Raw genomic sequence first — 19,887 nt, 5'->3', positions numbered from 1 at the left:
ACAAGTAGGGAAAATTGTGGGCTTCATTGCTGTATTCACCCACTCCTTCCTGAACACAAGAAGAAAGTGTCAATACACGGAGCAGCCTTTGCTCTGTTCCTTCAGCTCGAGAAAGCACAAAGCTGCTCTGCAGCTGTAATGAGTATACAGTCTGACACCATGGAAACGAGGATAAACCCCTTTTAACTCTTGCAACTAACCTGCAGGGTGTGGCATCAGAGAAAAATTTTCCTGTTAATGAACGCTTTATTTGCATATATCATCGCTCCTGACAGGCTTGCATTAATGACAACTCAGGCTTATTTTTATTTCTAATCATATGGTTGAACTCTTAATCACCGTAGAAGCAAACAGCCTATCTGATTCAGTCTGGTTTCTATATTATTCAAAAATGAAAGTATTTAAACATGCTGCAATCGCTTCAGAAGAACGAGAAGATGAGTCTCCCACACTGCTCAGCAGATGGGCATCTCTGATATCAACCCACAGTCTTGACTCTGGGTTTCTTTCGCATAGTTTGGGAGGCTGATAAGTATGCAACAAGAGCTTGGACAATGTTTAAGAGACTCTGCTCCTTACTGGGATTTCTGTTATCACTTCATCGCAGTCTGCTACCCACACCACACCCAAACACAATCAAACCACCACAGAAAGAGAAAAATCTGCAAAACAAAAACCCACCGTTTTCAACCATGCTCAAAGCACGGGTTTAGTTCACTTTATAGCCTGTTTAATCTATGGACTTGTCTCCAGTAGAACCTGGAAGGCTCCTCATGCAAACCAAACCCTTACGCTTACATGCTGTGACTTCAGCATCTTGACTCTAGGAAACAGTGAGCCTTGTTTTATACTACAACTCCAGCACCAGGGGTGTCACCACAACTGTCACCTAAATCGGAAACCAAAGAGTTGAGTTCCTAGCAAGTCTCACCAGGAAATTTAGAAACAAAAACCAGAATCAGGAAGGAAAGTTTTATTTGATCGGTAATGCCCACATCCTAAGAGTAAAGGTGTTAAAAAAACAGCTGCAAAGAAAAAGAAAGACACAAAACAAGAACAGATTTGTATACCTTTAGGAAATCAAGAGAAAACAGGCACGAGTTTACATTCATTAGTTTCAGATATGGCAGAGGAATGTTCTACTGAAGAGGGGTCGATAAAATCCTGCTTTCCCCACCTCCTTGTATGAGAGCATGAGTCGTGCTCTTCAAAGCCACACTGATCCCGGAGATACAACAAGGCAGATTTTTCCTCATTCTTTTTTATTGATGTATTTGTGCTGTTAAGCCCATGAAGACCTGCCAGGAGCCATTTGGTGTAGTCTCTACACACACACTAAAGTACCGAGTATGTACTTTAACCACTGGTGAAGCTTGTTACAACGTCCACATAAAAACTGAAAGTCATGCATATTTGAAATCCTGTTTAAGCATCTGAAACCATTGAAGGATTTTATTTCATCACTGCTAAGCCACTTTAAATCCCCATCAGTGTTAAAATCTTGCAAGTGTCAACCCAGAATGATTTAACCCCTTGAGAATAAGGGTTCATTATAAAAAAGGCAAATATCTTATCTCTAGAGGTCCTACTGGAACACGTAACTCATCCGCTACTAATACTGAAGAATTTCCTTTGCTAGAACACAATATGCTGGGGAAAGGAGGATTTTCTAGGAATCTCTTACGCAGCCAGAAGGCAGAGAGTTCTTCCATCACAACCTTTTACTCTACCCTGCAAAACAGATGAGTGTGAGGTGGCTGCTGCTTGGCCAAGCCCTGCTCTGGACGTGATCAGCAGGAGCACCCCGAGCTCCTTCTTGGGGCTGCAGCCAAAAGAACTGAAGGCAGCAGGTCACTGACCACCACCCCTCAAGGTCAGGGAGAGCTTCTCCCACAGGAACAGCTCACTGATCCAAGCAGCACCGTGCAGAGGCTGCAAACACCTTTCCTCTGCCTTTCCTCTCAAGCTACAGAGGGACTGGGGAAAGAGGAAGAGCAGCAACGAAACAGCAGGGGCGAGGGGGTAGCACAGAGAAGTTTAACATCCTCCCCTGTAAAGAGAAAATCAGTTTATCTCAGCAGACATCCTTGGCTCGTGCAGGAGCAAGTTAGCATTGGTGGGCAGAGGGGGAGAACTCAATGTCCAAGAAGCTGTGGATGTTCTCAAGGAAGATCCCTCTTTAACCAGCGTACCCCACTTGCAATAAGGGCTAAGGAAAAGCATAAAGCTGTTGTAAAACTATATTCTTCCATTTGATTGATTAGGAATTTGCAATTTCTTAACGTAAAAAGCTGAAGTGCAAGTTAGTGTTTGTTTCGTGGGGACCCTGTTTCAGTATCTTCTCCTGCAAGGATGTGAAAAGCCAAAGGCAGAGGCTAGCGTTCTCGTCTGTACACAAAGCAGGTAGGCTGCCCCGGCACTGAGGCCAAAAGACACTCATAGTAGTAAATAAATACACATAAAACAACTCTAAAAATGAGAAATTAACAGCATTGATTGTTTAGAATTACAATCCATCTTATGACATTAATCTTCACATTTATCATCTTTTTAACTGCTATACAAAGCTGCTGAAGTTTCTCTGTCTTCTAAACCATCCAGACAAGAGCACAAAGCACTATAAACTTTTGTTTTGGCAAAGTAACTTGCTTTCAGAATACAACATCCTTTTGAATCACAGTTTACATGCAGCAGGTGTGCCGTGCTAATACAACATCCTCTGTTCCTTCTCTCACTGCATGCTACCAGGAGCAAGACACCTCAGAGACCTTTCCTAGTTTAACTGCTGCCTCTTAAATCCTCCTCCTAACAGTTTATTTCATGCAGCCTCACTCGGGTCAGCTGGTCTTCGCTTCTGCCTCAGCACTGTCTTGTTTATTGCATTAATCTGGTTGTCAGGATAAGCCACATCAGTCTGTTGTGCTTATTAAGCAACAGATGTTACATGCTCTACACTTACCCTCTTGCAAGCATCTCAGGAGCATTAATCTACTCCTTTTACATCCTCCCGTTTCCTTTTTCCCTGCTGATTTCCTTCCTGCTGTTACTAGCAGAATCCACATTACATTTCTGAAGAAGAAGACAGAAGACATTTGTATTCTCCAAGCCCATGCACTGGCTTTCCACTCATATGGAAACTCCAGATTCTTATTTCTTTGTTTCCCTTGCAAAAATACAGTTAGATCAGACTTACACCTTTCACCAGGAACAGACAGAAGGGAGTGTCTGTAAAATCTGTAAAAAACAGTGAAGCCCACACTTTTCTGAAAGTCCTCCTTTTCTTCTCCCTGAAGACCTCCTTGGGTATTGGAGGTATATGTGGACTGGAACAGGAGGAAGCACAGGAGCATCACCCTTCATCTGCGGCACTCAGAGGACCCAGAAAATCACTGCGAACACCACATGAAAACCAGAACTGCTTCAAGTCCCGCACGCTCCCCTGCTACTATCCTATACTAAACTCAGTACGTGGCCCAGAGCCGCTAGATTTCAGGTACCAGCTGTGTGGTCAGGAACACATCATTTGAGAAGAGTCCATCTCAGCACAATAAGGTCCTACATACGCATGCATTTGATACCCAAAACTATGCTACGTTTCTTAGGATTGACAGACTATAAAGAATCGATTCCTTTCTAGCAGCTTGATCCCAGCTCTCCAGCTGCCTCCCTCTTTGTACACCACATCCCAACACCTACACCTCGGAATCCCTTGTGCATCACAGGAACAGGCACCACATTAGACCGGTTCTCTCTCCTTGTGCACACCCCACACCTCCTACCCAGCGAAAACTGCTGCTGGCTCATTCTGAAATACAGCAAGGCACTTTGATGGATGTTGAAGACTTAGTGCACGCACAGGCAGGATGCAAACCCACCCTCTCCTCACACAAACTTGCCTTAGGGGCAAACACAAACCTCAGCTATCTCTTAAGCGAGGACGGCCATGGCACAGAGCCCATCAGCTAGCCTGCAAAGAGCAGCAACACAGAGAGCAGACAAACTTCCTCAGAGCTTCAGACTGCTTACAGAAGTCTGCATTTTACATCAGTGCTTTACAGAAGTATTTCTTCCTCCTTAGGAAAGAAATCTTTGCTAGTCACATTGCATGTGCTAAAACACGTAAGGTGAAAATCAGCAGCAATGTCTGTAGAAACACAGCAGAGAGGAACAATAATAAAAACCCCAAAACAAACAAAGCCTCCTGTAAAAGATATGGGTCAAGTGGAGAAATTACCAACAATGTTCCTGCTCCCACACACCATCGTAAACGTCACGGATTACCTCTCAGAAAATGCACAGGTCAAACAGGTACATACGTTGCCCTATTCGAGAGAATTGGGCATAACTCTGGGCCCAGGCAGTCATAGTTTATATGACACATTAAAAAATAATGCTAATAAAAAGAACAGGAAGGTGGAACAAAGAAGAAATTCAAACCATAAGCTGGCAAGTGGTCCTGGATCCATCCCAGCAAACACTACTGACTACAAAAAGCAGAAGGTCCCACCAGGTTGCTGTGTGTTGAGATAAGTCTTGCTGCCACATTTCAGGTAGCTTTATCCATCTCTGGGAGGAAAAAGGTCCTTGTGCAAAATTTTTCCTCCCCTGACTGACACTAGATGAGCTCCTTCAGCGGCTCATTTTCACCAGGAAGCATGCCGTTCATCTCGGGGGAAGTCTCGGTGCCCAGATATCCCAAGAGGATCTCACTGCGCCGCCGCGACAGCTGCAAAATGTCTTCTGCCAGCGACTGCACTGTTGTGTATCTCACGATGTCCAAATCAAACATGTCCTTCAGATATTGCACTATCTGGTGCTGCAGAGACAAAAGGAAGGTTTACGGTAAGGAGATCTCCTCCCATCTGCCAATACCAGCTGCCTGAACTGCAGCAACCGGAGAACCCCAAAGGAATTTTGCACCTCTGCCATACAAGCAAAGATCTGCTTCACGCTGGGTATCACATTTGTGGCCAGATCCCCTCATGCCTCTCAAATAGGACATCAGAGTTCCTGCAGTCAGGCAAGCAACGCTGATGTCCACAGCAACATCCATGCAGACATTTAATGAATACAATGCAGACTCTCATGATAGTATCAACAACAACAAGAGGATTTAGGCTTTAAGATCAAATATATAACTTTGAGATCCCATAAACTCTTAGACAAGATACTCTTTCAGCATATGCACTCATCTTTTTCAGTACTGAAGGTATAAATTGATCTCATCAGACCCTTTTTCTATCAGCTATGGTAAATAGTGCTGGGAGTTTTTATCAATCTGAATTCAGCAATCTGCATCTCAAAACACAGTGATTTTTTAACAGTTTTTATACAGAGCCAAGTTTCTTAACGCCGCATCAGTCACCAAAAGCTCATGCCTGCAGCTTTAAGCCAGCAGATAGCAGGAGCTCCACTCAGATTAGATACAGAAAAGCCATCTTACCTTGAAGAAACCGCAGACTTCAGAAAGCTGCTGCTTGGGCCCCAGAAAACCAAAGGCTAGAACAGGACTGACATGCTCCGATACGGAGTAGAAATGAGAGATAAAGCCATCTGGTACCTGCCAGAGAGAAGGAAAGAATCGGTTGGTCTAGGTTCTCAGACAGAATTAGCAGCTTATCCTGTATCAGCTACCAAACTCCCTGCCAGAAAGCACCATGCTTCAGTAACTGAAGTTAAGAGCTACTTAAGAACTCATCTTCCTGCAGAATTACATTTATCTTTCTGATCCCTTGAAGGATGAGTAAAGTTTTCTATCTTCATATTTCTAAACTATTATTTCAGTAGGAAAATAAATAGAAGAAAACGAAAGGCAACCATCAGGCATTCTTTATAGACTATTTATAATCTCCAGACCAAGCCAGGAAAGGGCATGCAAACATCTAAGACAGAGCTACTGTATAGCAGCACCAATACAGTTCCCAGTGCTCTCGCTTCTCTTTGCACCATTTCATGAGACAAACCCAGTTGCACTAGCTGGTTGTGGGACAGAAGTTGAAAACCTGCTAGAGGCCACAGGGTTGAACCGGGGTTGTGAAGTTGCAGCTTCCTGTTCTCCAAGTCCATTAACTCATCTGCTGTTATACTTTAGAAAGCCACAGATTTAAGGGAAAAGCATCAAATAATAGCTAGTCAGTACTGGGAAGCGGAGAAGCACATGAGCCATTCATTGTGTTGCCAACAGGGAAAGTGCAATGCAGGAGCAGCTCCCTGTTGCTTGGTGTCTGTGACCATTCCTAGGGCATTGTGAGCAGAGAGAGGGAATACCAGAGAGGAAATATTGTCTTTTGAATCCTCACATTAATAAAAAGGGAGAATAAAATCAGACCGATTCGGTAAAACACTGGCACAGCGCTGTAGCAATGTCAGCAGGACCCCAGGGCTTTAAAGCATCACAAAGAATGCGACTCAGTTCAGTTATACCACTTAGATTTTGTATTTTGTCAAGATCTAGGTGTTATCTTTTCAGCTACAAATACATTACATTCTTTCCCTTTAAATCAATCTTGCTTACCATCAAAAGCCTCCGTTTTGCTTTCAGAACCGACCAGCAGGCAGTTGCTAGAGCCTACAATTAATGGAGAGACCATCAGTTACTGGGATTACTTTTCAGAATAAAAACAGTTTACCAACACATTGTCATCACAATATCAAAAGAGTGGCCCTTTTGTGCCAACAACTCTAAAGTTACTGGCAAAACCTAAGTGAATTGGGAGCAGATTTGGTCACTCAAGACCCATTCCAGAAAAGCCAAAGTGTTTGAAGTCAGACAATACAGAATCATAGAATCACTAGGTTGGAAGAGACCCACCGGATCATCGAGTCCAACCATTCCTATCAATCACTAAACCATGTCCCTCAGTGCCTCGTCCACCCATCCCTTAAACCCCTCCAGGGAAGGTGACTCCCTGGGCAGCAAGGTGGTTGCCAAACACCCCAGCACGCACACTGTAAGCAGACAGATGATCAAAGGTGCCTCCCAAACATCTTTTTCTCAGTCTATGAAACTAAATCCATCTTAAATATGCAGCTGGGGGCCAGGACTAGAGAAGCACGTTGCTATTTAAGCCCCAGTGTCTGCTGAGGAACCATCAGAATGAATGGCCAGGTGCAAAAAAAAACCATCTTTTTCCCTATATTTTGATTTTCTTATTCATGGAAATACACGCTGTCATCTTTTAACATCTCCATGGCATCCCTAAGAAAGGCTGCTAGAGAAATAAGTCTATTGGAGCCAACCAGATGCTTTCAAAATAAGCAAAGCTTTCCTGCAAACAATTTACATGTACTGAAGATTGCTGTCTAGAGCTTCAAGAAAGCATGGTTATTTCCAAAGAGTGCATTCAGCTCAGCCACAACAGCCAAGGTTTTGCTCTTGGCACCGTGATCTCACGCTCAGAACAAGGACCCGCTTAGCGCACCGTCTCCTTGAAGCTGTCGGAGAGCCATCGGTTGCGCAGCACAGCCAGCACAGAAGAGGGAGGGTTCTCCAGATCCTCAAAAGCATCCATGAGGATGAAGTCCAGCACGATATCAAAGAAACTCATGCACACCACCTACCAGAGAGCAGAACAGCTTGTAAAGGAAACAGATTTCGAAAAAGCAGATGGACTTCTCTCTTTTTGCCTTGAAGCAACAGAACTTAATGAGCTGAAGTTTGCCACCCAGGCAGGAGGACTGAACTGTGCACACTTAGCTCACAGCCCCCACGGAGGGACTGGTCCAGAGATTTACTAGTCCTGTGTCCAGAAAAAAAACAGTCAAATGGCAAACAAATCTTAGACTCACAGACAGTAGCTTGTGCTCTCTAGGGAAAAAAAACAAAGAGGATTTGGGGTTTGGTGTGGTTTTTTTAGCTACAGTAGAGCTGATGTTGCTGAAGGCAAGATTTGCTGCAAAGCTTAAACACCCCAACAGCCAATGTTCCCCTCGCCCTCCCCAACAATGTACAATTGCAAACTAATTGTATTTCAGAGCAGTTCTGTCACTCCTGGCCCATTCCTACGGATTCATTATCCTCCAACTCCTCTACAACTTTCTAGAGGGAACGTCTTTACCAACCCCTCTTCCCTCCAGCTCCTGCTGAGTGGTTGCCCAGGTCTCTTGCTTCAGTGCATAACGCAGCATCTCCTCATAGCTTTCCAGAAAAGCTTTGGGATTCTGGGAGAACAGAGGAACAAAACACTTTATTAGGTACAACAGCTGGGGGCATTTTGACCAAAGTTTCACTATTCTATTTGGAGCTAACACCATGTGTGCAACTGGCTAATGTTTTCAGCCCAAAACACTTTGTGCAGACAGAGGGAATTAATTTCTGCGAGGTACAGATAGCCCCGGGCTCAGTTGTGACTCAAAGCACATGTGTTGCTCCATTTTCTTCAAGGAAGGAGGAAGAGATACCTGTAAGCAAACTAAGCCAGCAAGGGACTAACACCGTGCAAGCGATGATCTCCTTGTTTAGGGGATAAGCAGTGCTAAGCCAGGGATCTGAGGGCTGGTCTGTGGTTGAGGCAAAGGTTTGATTCTCTTTTCCCTTTCCTATATTCCCTGATGCGATGCCATTGCTGGTGCGCAGCCCCAACCCTCTGTACACTCCAGTGTGGCACAGCATCAAACTGCAGGCATGAGCAGCACAGAGAGCTTCTTTCAAGAAAATTTGGTTAAACAAGAATAAAAGCACAAACACCTTATGTGTCGCAATAGTCACCAGCACACAGATTCTAAGTATTCTTTCTCCTTCCAAGACATTGGAATAACTAGATTGGGATGCAGGACTAAGTGTCCCTGTCCTCACAGCTGAATTGTTAGACAAAATTCCTACCTTTTCAGCTTTTGTCATCAGTCCTATCACCATTTGCTTCCCGACCTCCCCAAAAAACAGTTGATTGCTTTCATCCTCCAGCAGCTCCTGCAAAGGGAACACAAGAAGTCTCCTGTGAACGCCTACGCTCACACGAATTCTGAGCTGGGAGAAAAAAAGACAGGACACAAAGCAGTGCAATGCTGCATATACCAGTATCATTAACCTTTAATAGGCTGGAGTCTAGAAAATAAAACTGCTCTCTCCAGGAAGCGAGTTTAAAGTTAGGCTGAAAGAATGGAGGCAGCAACAAGAGGCACAGGAGCCACAGAGCAGCAGTGGGGCCAGAGCACAAAAGCTGCTCTTCAGGCTCTAGACATACATTCCTAGGACATGGATTGTGATAAGGACAAGGAAATCCTACTCCTCGACTTCAGAGGTTTGACTCCAACCCAGCAAAAAGCTCTCAAGTGGGAGCAGTAGCTCTTGGGCCACTCTGAAATTACCAAACTTTCACCTCCCAGAACTAAACCAGCATCAGTGGCCACATTACCACTGCTCAAGCTGGGCACGGGGACCAGGAGATCCTCATCCTCTCCAAATCAAATCAACTGGGACTGGATGACAGAGTTAAACAGGAGCTTGGGATGCTGCTGCTTCTGCTTTTGCTCTTCAGAGACAAAGACGTCACGCCTGCACAGGCAGGGAACATGCTGCTGGCAACAATGCACCACAAGAACCCAGAAGCCTTTTGCCATTCTCACCTGGAAGGCCTGCCTGACACAGTGCAGCTTCGCAAGGAAATCCTGGTCACTGTAGCAGCCAAGGAGCTCTGTCCTAGAGGGAAAGGAGAATTACTGTGTAAGTATCATCCCTCCTGATGTCTGTAATCTTAACAACTACGCTCCCTTAGAAAAAAAGTAAATCCCAGTGTGCACCTAGGAGCAAGTAACAACTGCATTGCCTTTGTGCAGCTCCCTGGGGAACCACAGCACCTCTGCCAAGGCTGTTCCAGCACCAGGCAGCCACACAGAATAGGCACATTTCTCATTTCTGATTTTCTGGGACTATTACCCTTCCTCAATATGTGTTCTAAAAATCTACAGTTCCTCTGGAAGTCCAAACCAGCAGGAAGGATGCGAAGAGTTTCTACCCCCAAAGGGTTATCCTGGTTATAGAGCTGCTCAAAGGCAAGTAATGTGTTCACGCTGCTCCAAGGAGCCTTGAGACAAGGACCCACAGCTCCAGCTGGCACTTCACCTCAGCGTCCGGCACGCAACTTTCCCTTCTTTCACTAACTGCAGAGCTTCTTCATACGCCGCTACTGGCTTAGAGAGGTGGAACGGTATTTCCTCAAAGTGGAGAGGGTCAAAGAGCTGTACAGGTGGCAAAAGGCACGGGAAGAACAAAATGATCTCATTAAATATTTGCAAATATGCAGAGGCTGCACATAAGATGTGCCTTCTTCAGCTAGCAAACTTCTGTCAGTGCCAATTATTTCATGCAAAGGTATTTCTCTTTCCACCAGTTTCAAAGCTGTCTCAGCTCTGATGCAGTTCAATATCCCCTAAAATTTACACAATCAAGCCATATTACATTAGATTTACGGTACTTTCCTACTGTTACAGCACGTTTTCTACTTTAGATAGGAAGATGACATGGAAATGCTGGCTGGAAAGGGCTGCACCATGCCTCTAATTAAACAGCTTTTCTAATATCCATCTTGAACCTCCCAGCTTGGGCTGTTACTCCATGTTCTATGATCTTTCTCTACCAAGACATGTATGGCTCCACTGCTTTTGTGGCTCCCCTCCAAGCAGCTGGACTGCTACGGACAGCTGAAACTCCAGTCACCTCTGCTGCAGAGAAGAAGGAGTCCTCAGAAATCGAGCTCTCTTCGTCATCTGTCCGAAGCCGCAATGACCCATCTGTCAGTGGAAGCATTAAAGTCTTTTCTGGAGGAGAGGAAGAAGCTGCATGTGTTGGAGTTTATGGACTATCACCCCTCTTAGCCACCGTGCCGTCCCTCCCACCTCCGCAAACAGCACTTCGTCATTATTTCATTGCCTGATTACAGAAAAAGCCATAAAATCAGAGAAGAAACTGGCCTTCTAATGCATTTCCAACCCGGCTCCCATACCCAGATCCAGCAGCATGCTGTCTGATGGAAGCGAAGACCCAAACTCTTCCTGGAGGTGGTAGGCTCGGTGCAAGAGGGATTCCAGCTTCTCAGCAAACTCCCTGTTCTGCGACTCCTCCTTGAACAGAAACAAATGCCACCCTTCATTAGCCAGCTGGGCAGAGACAGATTGACAGCACAAATATGGAAGGAAATTTTCAGTAAAATGGGATTTACAGTTGCAGATTAACTGATTTAAAAAAAAAGAGGACTCATTAATCCTACAATGCAGCTAATAATGCAAGGGGAGGGAAGCTTCTACACAGCTTATTCAAACCCTCTGGCTTTTTAGCTCTGCAATTTTGTTTTCCTGTTGAAAAAGGAAGAAAGAACGTAAGAACTTTAACCTGCCATCCAGAAAAACAGATATTTTATTGACTTACAGGGGACTTGGTTCTCCTGACTTGTGACTTTAAGCTAATCTCAAGAGGGATTCACATCAGAAAACCTGTGTTGAATACAGCAGAGCATCCAGAAATGGATAACAGAGTAAGAGTCCTTGGATGAAGGTGCTGGGCATAAGCAAAGTTTGCTGTAAGCAGCACAGGAGGATAGGGAAAAAAAAAAAAAGGGAGATAAATAAGACTTACACAGCATCTTGGCCTCATCCCCTCTGTCTGCTCTGACACAGCTCAATATCCCAAACAAGCCACATTAAATAAGATTTACGGTACTTTCCTACTGTTATGGCACATTTTCTGCTTTAGATATGAAGATGACATGAAGACAGAAGCATTAACAAGAAGCATGAAATCTATTTTGATAATGAATCAACTGGTTTTAAGTCAATTTTAGAAACACTACAGGACTCTTCAAAGACAGAAACAACAGAAGAACCCAGATTTGACTTGGATATCACAAAAGACAAGTATCCCGCATCCTTGCTACCAGCCCTGTTTATAAGAGGCTGGAAACACTTTTTGTCAGAGAGAATTCCTGGACAGTTCAGAATTCAGCTCCTTTCACAGTCCTGAGCTACAGCTGCTCTCTTTTTCTTCCTGACTGTCACTGAGCTGTTCTAGTTTGGATCTCCTCTTCCCTGCATAGTCCTCAAGTCCAAGACACCAAGACGTTGTCCTAAAAGTCTTTTGTCTGTAGATGTAGGCAGAACAAGTTACACTTCTCCCTGACTCACTTGCTCAGTGAGCAGCGGCACACTTAGCTCCTTCACTTCACTCATTAACGCATGCAGGCAGCCAGCCTCTGCTTCTCCCAGCTTCCTCAGAAGCAACAGCAACCATCAACATCTCCACTTTCAAATGAGTTTAAAACTTACAGACATAACATGGCCAGGCAAAAAGCCATTTCTTTCTTTCTGCTGCTGTATTTGTTACAGCTTTTTCCTACTGCAGCCTCTGCTGCTGGAGGACTTGCCTGACAGTGACTGACACGATGCTGGAAGGTGGGTAGAAACGCTGGGGAACGAGGGGGCGAGACTTATTAAGAAGTAAAAGAAATTAAAAACACCCCCTCACATTGCATGAGGAAGCTGCAAACACAGACAGCTCTTAAACAGAGTCTGGCCCAGCTCTGCCCTTAATTTGCTCTTCTTTTAAACTCCTAATTGCTGCTTCCACACCCAGGCTGGTCTTTCAGCTGGCAAATGCAAAGGGAGAGTGGAGACGTACCTCGGGGATGTTCTCAGACATGCTGTCAGTCTGTCTCCTGCTGTCCCAGGGCACGGGGGTGCTGGTGCCAGCACTGTCCCTCTGCCTGATGGTCAGCGCCTGCTCCCACTTCTGCAGAGCCTCCTCAAAGAGCTCCATGCCTGGCAACGCAACCAAATACAAGCTGTGAGAGTCCCAACTTAGGAACAAAGCAATACAGCACAAGATTTCACTCAATCAGATGGTACAGCAAATAGGGAAGCCTCTCCTCAACTGATAAGAAAGAATAAATGTATTCTATTTCTTTTCCTTTAGAATATGTTTTCATTTGGATTAGAAGTTAAGGAAAATATCCTCAAACATCAGCTACGTCACTGCCAAAAGACTATTCCCTGCACAAGGCAAGCCCATTGCTTGAAGAACAGCATTTTGGAAGTAAATGATTTACCAAGAACACAGAGAACTGTTTCTTTAGGAGAAGATGGGACTTCTATAACTAACAAGTGACTGAGTTTAAGTTTATAACGGAAGAAAGCTTCCTGGTAGAGCTCTACATTGAGCTGCTGATGCTTTATATCAGTTTACATCCTCTTTTTGCTCTCACAGTGATAAATAACCCCCCTCAGGATGATGTTACCCTCATGCTTGTTTACCTTGAATGTAGAGGCTTTCTGCACTGGAATCACCGAGGGCTCCAGCATCCCCCATTTCCTGGGCCTCCCACATTCCTGCTGATGCTGGTGTTGGACTGGAAGAGTTGACTACTACCATCTGCAGGAAAGCAGCAGAGAACCGCAAATGCTTTTTGAATTCTCTCCAAGGGTTAAGACCACACAAACACCACGACCACTTAAATCTGAACAATAAGCCATTTCCCTTCCCAGTGCTTGCCCTCGTGCTCCCCCTCACCCTGGGAAAAGGCATCAAGAGTTACAGGCCCCCTTCCACTTGGGTTTACACTACGCTGTCAACTTCTGAGAGCCACACGGTGCTGAGAGGGGAGGCGAGGTGAGAATTCCTCCCCTTTTCCACCCAGCACCACAGCGGTGCCTTTGAAAGCACACCAAGTTGTGTGGGAAATACCTTCCCAAGCAATTTACACTGAAGCTTCGTTAGGAAATGGCAAACCCATGCAGCACTGAGCACCAGCAGGAGAGCACCGATGGAGATGACAGCCTGGGGAAGCTCCAAAACAATCACGACAATGGTTTTGATAGAAAGTTCATGTCAGCCCCAGCTGCCTGTGCAAAAAACCCTGGAAGTTGGGGGAAGCAACCACCATCCAGAAAAAGGAACCGATTACCAGCAAAAATACAGCTGAGCATTTTGGCCGGGGGCATCCCCGCTCTTCCCTTTGTAACCAAATCTTCTCCTGGGAGGGCTGAGCACCGAGATCCACACAGCACAGTCAGCTTTCTCCAATTTCACATAAATGTCTTTTAAAGTCTGACCCAATAAAGCGCTGGGATCAAATGCTAACCATGACCAGTGTTTTCATATGGCTCAGAGAAAGATGTCCAAATGTGAGCCTGATGCTAGGGAATAAGCTACAGTAATTGCCTGACATGAATTCTTGCCCTGCCTCCATTGATTTAGCTCTGTGGAGTGTTAATCCATCACCTTGAGATCCAGAACCGCAAATCATCAGTTCACTGGTGCCGATTACTTTACCGCATGGCCCAGAAAAACCCCAGGAAGCAGACAAGAGCAGACAGAAACTGCAGCTGTGCAAAGGATGAGCTGTTTTCCCATCAAATAACATGGAAGCAAGGGGTACAGTGTGACAGACACTCAGCTCCCCCAAAATAAGGGGGTACGGGAACAGATCCCTCTCCATGTGAGTATCTCACCAGGCACTGGCAGTGGAAAAAGGAATTTAGATCAGTTTTTTATCTAAAGAGAAACAGACTCTGGTGATACAAAACCTGGACAGCACCTGTGGAAAGGGAGAAGCCACAGGGGAATTTAATGGACATGAGAATCCCTGCAGGGGGAGCGAGGCCAGGGCTGGACACAGCTTGGTCTGCACTGACACATTCCTTTATATTCCTTCCAGTTATCCCAGGGGAATATTGGTGTAGGGCTGTGCCGGCACTGCCGCCTGCTGGAGACACAGTTAGGCCAGCAGGAATTTTTGGCTAATTGTGGTGCTTTAACCATACAGGACCATCTAAAAAGGGAAAAAAGGGCGGTTTCTCCTTCCTGCCTCAGCAGAGCTAACCAGCACCGAGGCCGGGTGCTCTGGCAGGTGACACTGAAGAGATGTTTCACAATAAGTCCTGCATGAAACTGCAGAGGTTCGCTTGTGCTGCTCACTGTTCTAACAGCACCTCATAAAGCTTTGAGCAATAGGCATGCAGAACAGGTCTTGAAACCACAAACACTCCCCCGTCCTTCTGTGGCTGGTCTAACAAGAGGTGGCTAGAAGCAATGGTGCCTTCTGCTGCCTGGCCAAGCCTGAATTACCTGTATTTATAGCCTGCTTTTGGCTTTGGAGAAGGCAGAATGACAAGACTGTTCTCAGCCTACACTCTTTCCCAATCACAACTATCTGATTTTGGTAGTTAATTTGGTTTTAACAACCAAGCAAGCTGTAAGGAGCCCCAGCACAGGAGGGCTGTGCTGGCACAGGGGCTGCTGGGCCACCCAAATCCCCACAGCAGAGGGAAGCAAACAAGCTCCCCATTGCTATGAATCATAGAATCACCATGTTGGAAAAGACCCACTGGATCATCAAGTCCAACCATTCCTATCAAATGCTAAACCATGTCCCTCAGCACCTCGTCCACCCGTCCCTTAAACCCCTCCAGGGAAGATGACTCAACCCCCTCCCTGGGCAGCCTCTGCCAGTGCCCAGTGACCCTTTCCATGAATTTTTTTTTCCTAATGTTCAGCCTGAATCTCCTTTAGCGGAGCTTGAGGCCACTCCCTCTCGTCCTGTTCCCTGTCACTTGGGAGAAGAGGTCAGCACCCTCCTCTCCACAACTTCCTTTTAGGTAGTTGTAGAGAGCAATGAGGTCTCCCCTCAGCCTCCTCTTCTCCAACGAAGCCTTGCTCCTTGAGGGGTTTACAAAGAGCTCCAAGGAATCACAGCCACGTCCCATGCACAAGATCCTCCCGCAGCCCCTCACTGACCAAAGAAGTGGGATGCTCCCTGGGAAAAACGCTGCACTGGTTTCATGCAGGCAACTCAGTGTGAGGCTAATATCAGAGCCTGCCCTCCAATTATGCCATAACCTGCTCTGCTCCAAAAGCTTTGGCAGACCCAAGGACTTTTGTGATCTTGCATCTCCCAACCCTGCTTCTCCCAGCCCAGCAGAGTAGATCCTTACCGAGGCGATGCTGTGGGAAGAACTGGAATGTTTGCTGGGCTCGATGGAGGAAATCCCACTGAGTGTGTCATTGCTCTTGCTGCCAGGACTCTGGACTCTCTTGCTGGAGTATCCTGCAATTGGGAAGGTCACACAAAAATGGGATTTCAAGGCCAGTTCACTGCAGCTGTAAACATGGAGGGGAACACCACCCTGTCAAGTGTGACTGCAGAAGGGGAAAGCAGCATCCAATACCTAGAAATGAGTCATGGATCTCCCATATGCTTTGTTTTACTTTGAGACACAACGAAAACCGACATCAGTGGGGATCTGAGCCAGAGGAATGAGTATTTATTCACTGCTTATGGATGGCAGGAGACATGCACAAGCAGAAAGTGTCGAGCAGAAACTCCTCCAGCTTCCCTCAAGCCAAGAAGACCACTGACGTTATTAAAAACACTTAAAGATGTCCATACATTTCATAAAACAAATGCTTAATCCCTAAAATGCTTTGCTGAGGGCCTGGGTCAGTCTTACCCCAAAAATCAATTCAATCAGGTGCAGGAGCTGCCACAGAGTTGGAACCTCACAACTCGCCTGGCCAAGGCCACCCTCCCCTCCATCTCCCAACCTTCCCGATGCGGCTGCACACGGAAACCCTGGGTCAGACATCATATCGGCATCATGAAGATCAATCTGCAACCAGGTCACCACGTGCCCCAGGCCGTTATTATGGGGGGAAGTGTGGCGCAACGGGTCCGCAGCCTGTCTGCAAGAAGGGGGATGGGAACTGCAAACTTTGGTGAAAACCTCAGTGTCACACTTCTCACAAAGGCTTTTGACGGTCTCTCCCTTTCCTCTGCTAACCCTGTGCTCATAGCACTGTCTTTCAGGCTTCCAATTTCATTCTGCATCAGTGCACTACACAACCGCTTTGCTTTCCTCTGCCCTCGGCTCTCAGGAACTTCCCAGCACTCCCTTAACACCCTCTTTGCTCCTTTACAAAAGGCTTTTGGGGATTTTTCCCTTTTTCCAAGTCCAACCTTTCTTCACAGAGGAGACCCTTCTGGTTGGCAAGATGGGCACTGTGATCCCTCCAGGCTTAAAGCCGCACTTCTCCGGAGCAATCTGCTTCTTTCGACGACGACGACGCTTCAGCTGATGAGCTGCAAGAGCCAACGCAACCGTCCCGAGAGCTGTAGCGAACAGCACCTTACGCAGGCCTGGAGAGAGCCGCAGCTGAGAGAAGACAGACTTTAAACACAAAAGATACGAAAAAGCAACAATTAAAAACCAACTCCACCACCCTTCTTCTTATTTTTTAATGCAGTCTTAAATATAAATCACCTCAGCATTCCCCCTCCCACCTACAAAACGCAGCCCCTGCTACACAGCTGGGAGTTAGCAGCAGAGATACTGCAGAAAATCATTTTGACAGAACGTGGAGAATCTGGTCTCAATTTTCTTCACCAAAACACGCTGCAAAATTTGCACGCAGCCCATAACAGATGCAATCTGGGTTACCTAAATTCAATTCTTAAACCCTGGTACATAGCTGAGCTTTATATTGCCCCAAGTGTTGCATTACTACGAGTGGGAAATACATTAGTCATCTTTAAAACAAGTCTTTTTTTAGTGCCTGTGAAGAAGAGAAAGGTTGAGTCTGGGTGTTCTTCTGGGAGGGATGTGGGAAGCCTTTCTTTCTCCTCTCCAAGCTCACCCTGAGCAGCTCTCTCCCACCACCCCAACCCCTCCATGTAATTCTTATAAACCCTCAGACTGCTCAGGTGTCTCAGCATCACCCCTTCGAGCCTCGGTCCCTCAAAACTAACACAGACAACCTCTACAGAGAAAATCCAAGGGACCCAGCAGAAAAACCTTTCCTGTTTGTTGTACCTGTCCAAACGTCGTGTAAACAAACACAGGGATCTCTGCCACGGTCATCGCCAAGGCCTGGATGATGGACATTCCCTCTGTCCTTCTAAATGCCATGTCTGCACAAAGATCTTGGCACCTCCAGGAGCCACCAGGAAGGGGAAGGGCACTTGCGGATGCTGCGTGAGCTCCTCACAAAGAAATCCAATTTTTCTCTGACATTTGGCTCAGAGTCCTGGGGTTGCCCTTCATCCAGCAATCCTCATCCTGCAGGAAGAGGAGAAAAAACAGGTGAGTGAAGGGAACGCGACCCGTCCTCCCTTCCACTGCACTTCAGAAACCACACATCAGGTCACTGGGAGCAGCAATGCTGCTAGAGCCAAGCAGATCTAAAGCACCTTCTCACTTTTTTAGCTTGTCGTACTGACCGTGGGGTCAGATTCCTAACTGCTCTACAGCAGCAGCATCCTCAGACTCAATAGCTGCCAGAGATTTCGACACGCATCAGAACATAATTATTACAAATAGCCACATGTGTGCTTTCATTGTCAAAACTCTGCTTTCACGCAGTTTTCTGTGCATCGCAAACCAACCGAAGGTCGTTTGTCCAGGAGGTTTCAACGCTGCTCGAGTTTACTCAGAGCTTTGCTGGCCGCGCCAGGGAGGGAGGAGGGACACGCTTCACGCCAAGGACAGAGCTACAGAAGAGCATATCGAAACCAGAAGGGGTCGTCTTTTAAACACCACAAAGTTATAAAAACCCTCTGGCTCCAGTCTTTGCCAGGCCAGCCTTTGCAGCATGCCAGCTGCTGCTCTGACCAGGCTCTGGTGTCCCCCACATGGACAGGAGAAACCCACCCCGGTGTCACAGCGACGTGGGGAGCCCCGGTACCTACCAGACCCACAACATGTGGGCCAGCAAACCCCTCTGGGAGCATCCTTCAAAAACGCTCTCAAGGTGGCCGGAGCCTGTGGGGACGGGCGATGGGCTCTCCCCACAAGGTTAAACACAAGGTTTCCGTCAGAGCAGAGATGAGGAGAGCAAAGTGCAGGAGATTTGGGGCACAGAGAGCTATCTGGGGGTTACTGTGCTTGCCTGGGGGTGCACGCAGCTGCGTATCGGGGCGATCCCTGCCTGGGGCATCTCCCCACAGCCCTGCCAGGTGGCTGAACCTGCCAGCCAGGTGGGCCCCAGGTGGGAGCTCCTGTGGGAACCCAGCACTGCGGCATGCGGGGACCCCACCGGCGGGGCTCTCTGGGACCCCTGCACCCTTGGGGATCCCCCCACAACCCCAAGACACACATCCACCCATGCTCTCACATCTCTCTGGGGCAACCCCCCCCACCCCACACCTCGATACCCCTACAGCCCTTTTATTGGGGGCTCCCCCCATGCACCCCTAGGGCATCCCCCATATCCCCTGCAACCCAGGACATCCCTAAGTGCCCCTGGGGCACCCCAGGGCACCCCCAAATGCCCCTGGATCATCCCCCCCATCCCCAAACACCCCCAAATGCCCCTGGAGCATCCCCCCCATCTCCAAACACAACCAAATGCCCCTGGAGCATCCCCCCCATCCCCAAACACCCCCAAATGCCCCTGGAGCATCCCCCCCATCCCCAAACACCCCCAAATGCCCCTGGGCCATACCCCCCAACCCCTAAATGCCCCGGGACATCCCCCCCATCCCCAAACACCCTCAAATGCCCCTAGAGCATTCCCCCCCATCCCCAAACACCTCCAAATGCCCTTGGGACATGCCCCCCACCTCCCCGGACTCTTGAGGCAACCCTCACCCCCCACCCCCCATAAGCATCTCCATCCCCCTGCACCCCTGGGCTCACGGCCCCCTTCCCCGTACACTCTCTGCACGCCCCCAAGCCCGGTTCCCCCCCCCCCCCGCCCCGCGATGGTACAGCCCGCCGGGCCCGGCCCCCGAGAGCCGGCGTGGCCGGCACCACTCACCGCGGCGGGGGGGCGCGCGGCCCCGCTCGGCGCCCTCTCCCCGCGGCGCGCGCCATTGCCGCGGAAGGGCAGCGTCTCCTTCCCCCCGCGCCGCAGCCAACCCTGCACGGAGGGGGCGTGGCCAACGCCCAGACCCGCCCCCCCTCCAG

The 19,887-nt window shown here is 47.5% G+C and overlaps 1 protein-coding gene across 3 annotated transcripts; it reads right to left on the bottom strand.

Moving 5' to 3' along the window:
* Nucleotides 1-1,245: 1,245 nt before the first annotated feature.
* MIGA2 (mitoguardin 2) lies at nt 1,246-19,878 on the bottom strand. Of its 3 annotated transcripts, none has more exons than XM_069873704.1 (17): nt 19,739-19,878; nt 17,794-18,039; nt 16,941-17,151; nt 15,919-16,031; nt 13,240-13,357; nt 12,608-12,747; nt 10,941-11,058; nt 10,655-10,755; nt 10,061-10,176; nt 9,565-9,637; nt 8,822-8,908; nt 8,062-8,160; nt 7,422-7,556; nt 6,515-6,568; nt 5,444-5,560; nt 1,356-4,816; nt 1,246-1,298 (listed from the first exon to the last, which is right to left on the bottom strand). In XM_069873704.1, the coding sequence occupies exons 2-16, from the start codon at nt 17,887-17,889 to the stop codon at nt 4,616-4,618; spliced, it is 1,779 nt and encodes a 592-aa protein (XP_069729805.1). In that variant the 5' UTR covers nt 17,890-18,039; nt 19,739-19,878; the 3' UTR covers nt 1,246-1,298; nt 1,356-4,615. The 3 variants fall into 3 exon arrangements, with proteins under 3 accessions (XP_069729805.1, XP_069729806.1, XP_069729807.1); XM_069873705.1 differs by having other exon boundaries at nt 1,365-4,816; XM_069873706.1 differs by having other exon boundaries at nt 16,941-17,136.
* Between the last annotated feature and the right edge of the window lie 9 nt (nt 19,879-19,887).

This window comes from Phaenicophaeus curvirostris, chromosome 20 (assembly GCF_032191515.1).
Source record: "Phaenicophaeus curvirostris isolate KB17595 chromosome 20, BPBGC_Pcur_1.0, whole genome shotgun sequence".
NCBI classification, from domain to species: Eukaryota; Metazoa; Chordata; class Aves; order Cuculiformes; family Cuculidae; genus Phaenicophaeus; species Phaenicophaeus curvirostris.
This window is presented reverse-complemented; position numbering and strand designations above follow the sequence as displayed.

Coding starts and splice junctions, on each gene's coding strand:
- MIGA2 (XM_069873704.1), bottom strand. CDS start 17,889: ATGGCATTTAGAAGGACAGAGGGAATGTCCATCATCCAGGCCTTGGCG. Junction 11,059..12,607: donor TGTCTGAGAACATCCCCGAG/GTACGTCTCCAC, acceptor TTTCTGTTCAAG/GAGGAGTCGCAGAACAGGGA. Junction 10,756..10,940: donor CAGCATGCTGCTGGATCTGG/GTATGGGAGCCG, acceptor CCTCTCCTCCAG/AAAAGACTTTAATGCTTCCA.